At 36.8% G+C, this 11,576-nt stretch overlaps 3 protein-coding genes across 4 annotated transcripts in view; 2 read left to right on the top strand and 1 right to left on the bottom strand.

The window, feature by feature from the left end:
- The first annotated feature begins 476 nt into the window (after positions 1–476).
- LOC106308310 (probable serine/threonine-protein kinase At1g54610) lies at positions 477–5,087 on the top strand. The gene is made up of 8 exons (XM_013745464.1): positions 477–560; positions 644–1,391; positions 1,474–1,758; positions 2,318–2,635; positions 2,718–2,945; positions 3,342–3,548; positions 3,624–3,998; positions 4,086–5,087. Exons 2-8 carry the CDS (start codon positions 657–659, stop codon positions 4,206–4,208), a joined length of 2,271 nt encoding a protein of 756 aa, XP_013600918.1. The 5' UTR covers positions 477–560; positions 644–656; the 3' UTR covers positions 4,209–5,087.
- A 310-nt stretch (positions 5,088–5,397) lies between these two features.
- On the top strand, positions 5,398–9,737 carry LOC106312753 (switch 2). 2 transcript variants are annotated; one of them, XM_013750389.1, is made up of 6 exons: positions 5,398–5,860; positions 5,979–6,085; positions 6,416–7,991; positions 8,092–8,278; positions 8,377–8,690; positions 9,554–9,737. In XM_013750389.1, the coding sequence occupies exons 1-6, from the start codon at positions 5,462–5,464 to the stop codon at positions 9,566–9,568; spliced, it is 2,598 nt and encodes an 865-aa protein (XP_013605843.1). In that variant the 5' UTR covers positions 5,398–5,461; the 3' UTR covers positions 9,569–9,737. The 2 variants fall into 2 exon arrangements, with proteins under 2 accessions (XP_013605843.1, XP_013605842.1); XM_013750388.1 differs by lacking the exon at positions 9,554–9,737 and having other exon boundaries at positions 8,377–8,754.
- An 810-nt stretch (positions 9,738–10,547) lies between these two features.
- Positions 10,548–11,576, bottom strand: part of LOC106309424 (MATH domain and coiled-coil domain-containing protein At2g42465-like) — a 5,955-nt gene continuing 4,926 nt past the window's right edge. Inside the window, exon 6 of the mRNA XM_013746450.1 lies at positions 10,548–10,951. Within this exon, the coding sequence (XP_013601904.1) occupies positions 10,548–10,951 (404 nt within the window). The remainder of the gene's footprint in view (positions 10,952–11,576) is intronic.

The raw sequence follows: 11,576 nt of genomic DNA, 5'->3' as shown, positions 1-11,576 counted from the left end.
AAACCCTAAACCCTTGGGTAAACCCTAAACCATTGGATAAATCATAAACTCTAAATCAAAAACACTAAACACTAAAATCCTAAACCCTTGAGTGTTTTAGTGTTTAGTGTTTTTTATTTAGAGTTTATGATTTATCCAAGGGTTTAGAGTTTACCCAAGGGTTTAGGGTTTCGGATTTAGGGTTTAGGGTTTAGGGATTAGGATTTAAGGTTTAGTTTTTTCTTGACGACGTTAAATTTTTTTTTTTTGTAATTACTACTATTTTTATTTTTTATTTTTTTATCTTTTTACTTTGAAAATATAATATAACTTGACAATATTTTGTTTCCTTTTATAAAAGATATCAAATTTGAAATAACATAATCCTATTGGTTGGTGAACCTCTAGGTTCACCTAGGGGGTGAACCCAAGAATAAGTCTTAATTTATACCGTCCGATGATGTGACCGACTGGCTCTACGTATGCGTTTAATCAGTCAAACATGTAACAACAACAATAAAGATCTCTCCTTATGCATAGATTTTTCTCTTTGTTCCCTCTTTGAACGTTCAAGCTTCCAGGTAATTAATGTCTCTGTTTCTGAATCTCTTGTCTTGGTATTTTTGGGTTTTGATTCATTCTGATCTCTTTTTTATCTCTTCAGGGTATCTTTTACCATGGGTTGCGTAAGTTCTAAACATAGGCTTTTCAGAAGAAAGTCGACACTGAAGAAGTCATCGGTGAAACGTTCCTCGGCGATTGATTCGCGGAGGATAGATGATGGGATTCAACCGGGAGATGGGTTTGATAGATCGAGTAGCAGGGGAGAAGCCAAAGATAAGTTGGTTGACTCCGAAACGTTAAGTTCCACTAGGTTTAATGATCATCCTGAGATAGTTGATCATGTGGTTCAAGCTGTTCATGATCAGGAGTTGGCAAGGGCCTCGAGTGCTGTGGTAGAACCTGACTTGGAGATTGGTCCGAATGTTACGAAACCGAAGCTAGATCGATGGAATAGCAGAGATTCCAAAGTTCATATGGATCATGATCAGGAATTGACAAGGGGCTTGAGTGATGTTGTAAAACATGATTTGGAGATTGGTCCGAATGTTTTAAAACAGAAACTAGACCAATGGAATAGCAACGACTCCAAAGTTCGGTTGGTTGAGTCTCAAAAGTTGAGCTCCAAAAGGTTTTTTGATCATCATCATGTTGAGAAAGAACCAGAGAATCTTGGGGCTGAAGCTTCGGTTCAAGCTGTTCCTTGGGAAGTGAGCAAGAACCAGAGTGTTATTGTTTCAAGAGACATAGAGTTGAAGCAAGCATGGCCTAATTGGCTAGTCTCTGTTGCTGGTGAGGCGTTAGTAGACTGGGCTCCACGTCGAGCAAGCACCTTTAAGAAACTAGAGAAAGTAAGTTTCATTTAATACAAAACTCTCTTTAATCCAGACCCATGTTTAGTTAAACAGAACCTGTCTTTTCTTGTGGATACAGATTGGTCAAGGAACATATAGCAGCGTCTACAGGGCACGTGATCTTATTCACAACCAGATCGTTGCGCTGAAAAAAGTCAGGTTTGATCTCAACGACATAGAAAGTGTCAAGTTTATGGCGAGAGAGATCATAGTAATGCGACGGCTTGATCATCCTAATGTCCTGAAACTAGAAGCATTGATCACTGACCATGTTTCATCATCACTCTACTTAGTTTTCGAGTACATGGATCATGATCTCTCAGGACTTTCTTCACTGCCCGGTGTTAAATTCTCAGAGCCTCAGGTACTAACTACTGCATTTTTTTATGTTTCGGGGTTCGAATCTCCAAAATAGCATATTTTGAAAAAAAATATTAAAAAAAACACGGAATGATCAAATTCTCAAAAAAATATTCATTAAAAAAATATTAAGTTATTCTTATTTCTATACTCTAATCTCACCTCCACCCTCACTCCTATGTACTAAACCATGAATCATAATCACTAAAATCATATGTAAAATAAATATAATTTAAAAAAACTTTCAATTTATGCTTTTTTTTCATGTGCTAATCTATAAAAACATAATTTGGTGCTATTTAAAAGTATTTTTCAGGATCATTTATATTTTGTTTTAAAATAGAAATTTTTATTTTAAAAGTAGATTTACTCTAATGAATGTATTTATATAGAGTAAAATATAGAATAATGCTATTTTTACTATAAAATAGAGGCAAAAGTAAATTTTCTATTTCATACATCGAAGCAAATCTACGTTTTTTTTTATTTTAAAAGAAAATATAAAGTATAAAATAAGGTTAGGTTGGAGATGATTTATTATATTCTTATGTTTCTGTTATTAGGTTAAATGTTACATGCAACAACTTCTAATTGGGCTTGAACATTGTCACAGCCGTGGTGTTCTTCATCGAGATATAAAATGCTCAAATCTTCTGATCGACCGTAATGGAGTCTTAAAGATAGCAGACTTCGGGTTAGCAACTTTCTTCGACCCTGCCAAAACTATACCATTGACTAGCCATGTTGTCACTCTTTGGTACCGACCACCAGAGCTTTTGCTTGGAGCTTCTCATTACGGTGTTGGAGTTGATCTTTGGAGCACAGGTTGCATCTTAGGTGAATTATACGCTGGTAAACCGATTCTACCTGGAAAAACCGAGGTGAATATTTCATTTTCCTACTACAAATTGGGTGTTGCACCATGCATTTTGTTTGAAGTTACTCATAAGTTGTTCTTTATAGGTAGAACAGTTGCATAAAATCTTTAAGCTATGTGGTTCACCATCAGAAAGTTACTGGAGAAAACATAACTTACCGTCTTCAGCTGGATTCAGAAGTAGTGTTCCTTATAGGCGAAAACTATCAGAGATGTATAAGGACTTTCCCACGAGTGTTCTTTTGCTTTTAGAGACTTTACTCTCTATAGACCCTGATCACCGGAACTCTGCAGATAGTGCCCTTGAAAGTGAGGTAACTTGTGCCTGACGTTTTACTCTCTTCTTGTTATGCATCGTTAGTTACAACCACGGTTCTAAAAAATCGGTTTAAACGGCAAATTGATCATAGCCTAAATGATTTTTTTCTTCAAAATCCAATATAAATAGCTCAATCGGTTTAATCTATCTCAAATTGGTTCAAATAAGTCTAAATTATGTAAATCAAACAACAAGGTTAATGAAAGTCCACAAGTTATGTCTGTTTTTTTTAAATACAATTTGTTAAAATATTTTTATAATTAAACCTCAAAAAATAAATTATCGGATATAAATACAAAATATATAATAATTAAACTAATAATTCTTTAATAAAAATCGGATATAAATATACTTGCTTTTTGAACATTGGTTACAACTGTTTTTTTTCCAGTACTTTAAAACCAAGCCATTTGCTTGTGATCCATCTTGTCTACCAAAATATCCTCCGAGCAAAGAGATTGATGCTAATGAGCGCGATGAAGCGAAAAGGCAACGACAAACGGTGGAGAAACAAGAACGGCAAGAGTCTCAGGCGATACCACACAAGAGAAAATATGTCCCACCTATCAAAGCTAATCATCTATCAGTGACCATAGAGGTAAGTAACTGTGAAATGGTTCTAAACTTTCAAGGCCACAATGGCTAGCAATTCACTTTTTGTGGCAAAATGCAGAAACAATACTTGGATTTGAAGAGCAGAAACGATAGTTTCAAGTCTTTTAAGGAGGAGAGGACTTCTCATGGACCAGGACCTGATTATCAAAATATACATACCAGAAACAATCAAGGTGGTGAGAGAGGTTCACATTCAGGTCCATTCATGAGTAAGCGGAATATGGCTAAGTCAACAATGCATGAGAAAGAGAATGTACCTGCTCCTAGATACCCTCCATCTAGAGTAAACACTAAGATATTAACAGGTTCACTCTCCTCCAAAGCATTGTTAGATCAACCAGTCATGGATCAAGGAAAAAGAGATCGACGAGCGTATAATATAGCTGACACTATGGATAGTAGACGTATGACAACACCAGTTGACCTAGCTTGGGTTAGATAATGATCTCTATTTTGATTATTTCCATTTGAAGAAAATGTGTGTTTTAAACTTACAATTGTTGTGTTTCTATGTGTACAGTATAATCCTAGTGACAGCAATATTTACATGTCAAGACCATTGTTTGCTCAGCCAAGCAGAGTGGATCAGATGCTTGAAGAACATGACATACAGCTTCAGGAATTTAATAGACAAGCAAAGTAATTCATATATTTGAGCAAATCATAAAACTAATTAAAATTTGAGCAATGTCTCCTAACTTGGAAACCAGAATGAAGTAGCAGAGTTGCTCAAAGGGAGTTTGGTGATTCATATATTTGGATTATACGCAATACTAACGGTCCTTAAGGCTCAAGCCGAGATCGTTTGATTAGACCATTGTATATGTAAGGTATCATTATAGAGTTTGATCTGCCGTGTACATACATATAAAGAATCTCTACTTCACACATAAATAAGATTTGAATATTGTTTTTATGGTGCAAGTCAAACTTTAACGTTGTGGTAATGATATTGGTGGTATTAACATTGCCCAAGAATCATAATCTCATTGCGGCTTTAGAAAACTTCTAGATACTCTCTCAACTAGGATTTGAATTATCAAATTCTCAAAAACAAATTCAAGAAAAAATGAACCTATTTATTTGACAGAAATAATTGTTTATATGCAAACAATAAAAATGTACTGAGGTGACAATAAAGGAAAAAATAAAGTAACTGAAGATCAGAACAAGACGTCATTCTCATACACAGGTGTGTCAGAAGGTGTCCTAAGATTTATACTGATTTATCATCATTTCTCCAGCATTACCATGTTCCAAAAATAGCAAAATCCAATTGAACTGAGTCAAAATCGTTCGAGTTTTTTTTTTCTTGAGAGAAAACAAAACTTCTACAAAAAAGGTGAAACAGGAGAGCAAATAAAAACGAACTATGAAGAAAACAAATTAGGAAACTGGTAAGAATCAGAAAGAACGTAGCGAGTTGAAATTTTTATCGATCATAAGATCATCACCTATCTACAACTTTCATCACTTTCATAACAAAACGCTTTGAAAACCAAAAAATAATTGACCAATAAGAAATCGAATGAGTCAAGAGAACAAATCAATTAAGTGGTTGGCGTCTTATCTCTGTAGATATGAATTAGACATTAGTATATATACAGAAGAAGGACAAGAAACCCTAAACCTAAAACCATGTTAGGACAAAAGTACAATTTGGGCTTTAGACAATGAACCCTAAAGTCATGTTGGGACAAAACTCTGATTTTGGGCTTTTCTTGGTCGGCCCATTAATCGAAACCGTTCCCGGTTTTAAAGACGTGTTAATTTTCCCTTTTACCCTCTTACTTTCTAATAACTCGAATAAAAGCAAGTAAGTTTTAAAAATTCTAAAAATTACAGCTTTCTTTCGACTTCTCGCAGAAAGCACACGACTTTCTCTCTCGATTAGCGATGTCGTTGTTGCACACTTTCAAACAGACCTTGAAGCCATGTAGTACTTTACCTTCATCATCATCAGCGTCGTCGCAAATCTCATCGACCCAAGAGTTGGAACCGACGAGAAAACCTCCCAAATCGTCTCTCTCGCAGCAGCTACTCCGTCTCGACGATTCATACTTCTTACCCTCGAAACACGAATCCAAAATCTCAAAAACCCAGGTCGAAGATTCCAACCTTCTTCCCGAAGAAACTCTCAAAAGAAGTATCAAATTTGATGAAGAGAATAAAGAAGAAGATGACGAAATATCGATTGAATTTGGAAGACCCGGGTTAAACCGGGTTGAATTCGACTACTCCGGTCCGTACGAACCACTTGTGCTCTCATCAATCGGAGTAATTCCGATCATACAGGTTAGTTTCTATCGAAAGTCTCAGCCTTTGCTCACGTCATTAAGGAACCCAAGTTCGTCTTGAAAATTTATTTTGATTTTGAATTGAACAATATGTGTTTTGTTGTGATTTGGTTTAGGTACCAGCTTCTATCAACTGTAGATTGCTTGAACATCAGAGAGAGGGAGTAAAGTTTCTGTATAATCTCTATAGAAACAACCATGGAGGCATTCTTGGTGATGACATGTGAGTTCTTCTCTGCTGTGTTTTGAAAAATGTTACAACTTTATGTGTCACAATGGCAATGGCTCTTGTTTTAGTCTTCTTGAGAATATCCTTGTGTAGTTTAAAACCATTATACTAATAGATTCAGTGGAAAAGGATGAGTTTTTGTGCGTCACCATTGTAAATGGATCTTTTTTTAGTCTTCTTGAGAATGTTCTTGTGTAGTTTAATTGTTTAAAAACCATTATACTAATAGATTCAGTGGAAAAGGATGTATTTTTGTGTGTCACTGTGTAAATGGCCCTGGTTGTAGTCTTCTTGTGTAGTTTAAAAACTATAGCTGTGACACAGGGGACTGGGAAAGACCATTCAGACAATTGCATTTCTTGCTGGAGTTTATGGAAAAGACTGTGACGCTGCTGGTACTGATACGTCTGTTTCAGACTCTCAAAAGGGTCCTGTACTAATCATCTGTCCATCTTCGGTTATCCACAACTGGGAGAGCGAGTTTTCACGCTGGGCCAGCTTCTTCAAGGTCTCTGTCTACCACGGAGCTAACCGAGATACTATCCTTGAGAAACTCAACGCCCGTGGCGTCGAGGTACTGGTAACCAGCTTCGACACGTTCAGAATCCAAGGCCCTGTTTTGTCAGAGATCAACTGGGAGATAGTGATCGCCGATGAGGCGCACCGTTTGAAGAACGAAAAGTCTAAACTCTACGAGGCGTGTCTCAAGATCAAGACCAAGAAAAGACTCGGTTTAACAGGTACAGTGATGCAGAACAAGATCACCGAGCTCTTCAACCTCTTTGAGTGGGTAGCGCCGGGCTCTCTGGGAACTCGTGAGCATTTCCGAGAGTACTATGATGAACCTCTAAAGCAAGGGCAGAGAGCAACGGCTCCTGAAAGATTCGTCCACATCGCAGAGAAGAGGAAACAGCATCTGGTCAGTGTTTTAAGTAAGTATATGTTGAGGAGGACGAAGGAGGAGACCATAGGGCATTTGATGATGGGGAAGGAAGACAATGTAGTCTTCTGTCAGATGAGCGAGCTGCAGAAACGTGTCTACCAAAGAATGCTGCAGCTCCCGGAGATTCAATGCCTTGTGAATAAAGACAAACCCTGCGCTTGCGGAAGCCCTCTGAAGCAATCAGAGTGCTGCAGAAGGATTGTTCCTGATGGACCTATCTGGAGTTACATCCACAGAGATTCTCCAGACGGTTGTGACTCATGCCCTTTCTGCTTGGTCCTTCCCTGCCTTGTGAAGCTTCAGCAGGTGAGCAATCACCTGGAGCTTGTCAAACCGAACGCTAGAGATGATGCGGATAAGCAGAAGAAGGACGCAGACTTTGTATCTGCTGTGTTTGGGACGGATATTGATCTAGCGGGAGGTGTTGCCGCGAGCGAGAGCTTCATGGACCTGAGCGACGTGAAACACTGTGGTAAAATGAGAGCGTTGGAGAAGCTGATGGCTTCTTGGATCTCAAAGGGGGACAAGATACTTCTCTTCAGTTACTCAGTCAGGATGCTGGACATACTTGAGAAGTTTCTGATTAGAAAAGGCTATAGTTTTGCGAGGCTTGATGGTTCAACTCCGACTAATCTGAGACAGTCTCTAGTAGATGATTTCAATGCGAGTCCTAGCAAACAGGTCTTTCTGATATCAACTAGAGCTGGTGGGTTGGGACTAAACCTTGTGAGCGCCAACCGGGTGGTTATATTTGATCCGAACTGGAACCCTTCTCATGACTTGCAAGCGCAAGACAGGTCGTTTCGGTATGGACAGAAACGTCATGTTGTTGTTTTTCGTTTGTTGGCTGCTGGTTCACTTGAGGAGCTGGTTTATACGAGACAAGTGTACAAACAGCAGCTTTCTAACATTGCAGTTGCAGGGAAGATGGAGACTAGGTACTTTGAAGGAGTTCAGGTAACATATAAACGAATATATCGTTTTTAAATCGGTTTAGTTTCATTAAAGAGATTGTTTTCTCTTTTTTTCTAATGATGTGGTTCGTTTTTGTGATCAGGACTGTAAAGAGTTTCAAGGGGAGCTGTTTGGGATTTCAAATCTTTTCCGTGATCTCTCTGATAAGCTATTCACTAGCGAGATTGTTGAATTGCGTAAGGATAGTAAGAAAGGTGTTTCAGATGATGAAGAGGAGATCTTGTGCTCTTCTAAACAGGAAACACAAGAACCTATACTTGGAGACTTGGGTAAGAATAAGACTGATCTGTGCTATTCTCTGCTTGAATATGTTTTATGATTTAGTCTTTATAAATTCTTGCTCTGGCTTGTGTGACTATTTGAATAGGCATTGTGTATGCACATCGAAATGAAGATATCATCAACGGTGGAAGGGCAGCAACATCAACTTCATCTCAGAGGTTCAATGTAGAGCGTGACAGCAATGAGAATTTAGAGTATGCGGATCAAAAGAAGAAGAAGAGAAAAGGTGGTAGTGAAGAGGAAGGTATCTGTTTTTCAAAGAGGGAACGGAAAAGAGAGAAGTACAAGATGTTAGCTGAGTTTAAAGGCATGGAGATAATGGAGTTTAGTAGATGGGTATTGTCAGCTTCTCCATTTGTTAGAGAGAAGATACTTCAAGAATTTTCAGACAGAGTCAAAGTAGGGCTGGGCAAATAAACCGAAACCGAAAACCCGAACCGAATCCGATCCGATAAAAATGAATCCGAACCGATCCGAACCCGATGTAAATACCGAATGGATCTTGTTTTGTGGTATTTCGGGTTATGGGTATTATCCGAACCGAACCCGAATCTAAATGGATATCCGATAGAACCCGAAACATTTAAAACCTCTAAAAGATCTTGTACCAAACATGATCTCAATTCCTAATATATATCCAAAATACACTAAGAAATATTGAACATCTAAAATACTTATCTATTACACGAAGGTTGGTGGTTCTATTACATGAAGTTTGGTGGTTCTATTACATGAAGGTTGATGGTCGAAGATGACTTGAAGTATTTAGATTTATATTTTGTTTTCGTTAAACAATGTTTCTCATTTCATGAGAACTTAGTTTTCGTTTTATGCTTTTATTTATTTGGTTTTCTTTTTATCAGTAAATATGTTTACTTTTCGTTTGATTTTGAATATCATGGTTGATGTTCCTTATTTTTGAATCGATTTTACTTAAGTTTTGGTTATAAAATAGGTACAAATCAGGTATTTTAAAACTGAAGAACCGATTTTACTCATGTTTTGGTTATAAAATAAGTAAAAATCAGGTACTTTTAAACCGAAAAACCGATTGGGACCCGAACTCAAAAGTATATTGGGTTGTACCGGTTCTTTGAAGATTTACTAACCCCGACCCGAACCCGATAGAATCCGAACCGGTCCCGAACCGAACTTTCAAATAATCCGAATGGGGCTGATTTTGATAAACCCGAAAAACCGAAACCCGATTGGATAAAACCGAAACCCGATTGGGACCCCGAATGCCCAGGCCTAGAGTCAAGTATCAGACTTCCTAATGTAGATTTGGCTAACTATTTGTATATAATGGTAATTGGAACCCCGTTCTATTTTCCAATCTAAAATAGAGTTTAGAGTAAAAGTGCTCTAATGATACTGTATTTTTCATTCTATAATAAAGTAAAAAATGAGTTTACTCCATATATAGAGTAAATTGTTTTTTTTGTTCATCGTTCTATTTTACACTCTAAAATAGAATACCACTGGAATATAATTCAATTATATTATAAAGTTACGTAAAAAATAGAGTAAACCATGGAAGATGGTCTAAAATACGCGCACATACATCACACTATTAAAACAAATAAAATTACAAGTCGTTCATCTCATTTATTTATGGTCAATAACTTTGATTATTTATTAATTTAAATGTTTAAATTATATTGTTTGTGGAGAATGGAGATTATAAACTTGTTCATTCCTATTTTTCGTAGAGAATTACAAAGTAATTTTGTGCTTTTTTTTCTTCCCAAAATTTTACTTACTCATTTTTTCTTATTCTGATGATTATCAGTCACACTGTAATCTTTTAGAACTGAATGTGATAGTAGTATAATAAATTCAAATTCAAACGTGAAAGATTCATATAATATGGTTAATAACTTTGATTATTTATTAAGTTAAATGTTTACCATATTTTGTTTGTGAAAAATGGAGATTATAATCTTTTAGCACTGAATGTGATTGTAATATAATAAATTCAAATTCGAACGTGATACACTCATATAATATTATTCGTAATTTAAGAAACTTACAATGAATATTTTATTAAAACTAAAATATATTACTATGTAACGGGAAGTGAACAGAACAAGGCAGATGTTATAAAAAAGAAAAGAGTAAGAATTCAAATTTGCTTGATAAGAACGGAAACAAAGAATCATCCTTCAAAGTTGATGGGATCACAACACAATAACCGATTATGATGTTTTTGGACGAAAACTCCACAAAGCCATGAGTATTAAAACATAGATGATCCTAGTATTTTGAGAATGAGAAGCAAGTGAGAAAGAACCTTTTTATGATAAAATCTATAAACTGAAACGAAGAAACTTTGGCAGCAGCAGCGGCGGCAGCAGCAGATTTAATCTTCTCCCTGTCCAGTTCAGCTTTGAGATCCGACAGAGTCAATTCCACATTGTTGACCCTATCCTCGAGTTGTCGGACCCTAGATCCATCAGAAAGTGGTTCTTTCTTGCACTCCACGGAAAGTTCCTCAATTTTAGAATTTAACCAGTCGAGCTTGAAACCTGCTTCCTCCAGCGCATTCACCTCGCTTTGAGCATTGCATAGTTGAGCCAAAGACAAGCTCTGTGGAGGCTTGCTCAGTGTTTCGACGATGCGGAGGAGATTCCTGTACTTTGTATTGACCGCTTGGTTCTCTGGTTCAATATGTTGGGAAAATTATCCAATATCGATGAGATGAAGATGGTATTAGACAACTAGAAAATTTAAGAAGAAGACTCTTAATATTTAGGAAAGGGTTTACTACAAAGATTTTGTTTTTGGAAACTCTCTCTTACAAATATTTTCTCTCTTTGTTTTTCTTGATTCTTGGATGATTACAAATGGTGCTAAGCACCCCTATTTATACTAGTAAGTGGAGACTACAAGTTAGTTCTACACACTTCATCTTCTACACACTTCATCTTCTACACACTTCATCTTCTACACACTTCATCTTCTACACACTTCATCTTCTACACACTTCATCTTCTACACACTTCATCTTCTACACACTTCATCTTCTACACACTTCATCTTCTACACACTTCATCTTCTACACACTTCATCTTCTACACACTTCATCTTCTACACACTTCATCTTCTACACACTTCATCTTCTACACACTTCATCTTCTACACACTTCATCTTCTACACACTTCATCTTCTACACACTTCATCTTCTACACACTTCATCTTCTACACACTTCATCTTCTACACACTTCATCTTCTACACACTTCCTTTTCTACACACTTCTTCATCCTTCTCCATTTTTCTCTA

This window comes from Brassica oleracea, chromosome C8, assembly GCF_000695525.1.
Source record: "Brassica oleracea var. oleracea cultivar TO1000 chromosome C8, BOL, whole genome shotgun sequence".
In the NCBI taxonomy this organism is placed as follows: domain Eukaryota; kingdom Viridiplantae; phylum Streptophyta; class Magnoliopsida; order Brassicales; family Brassicaceae; genus Brassica; species Brassica oleracea.
The sequence above is the reverse complement of the archived record's forward strand: the minus strand, read 5'-3'. Positions and strand labels throughout refer to the sequence as shown.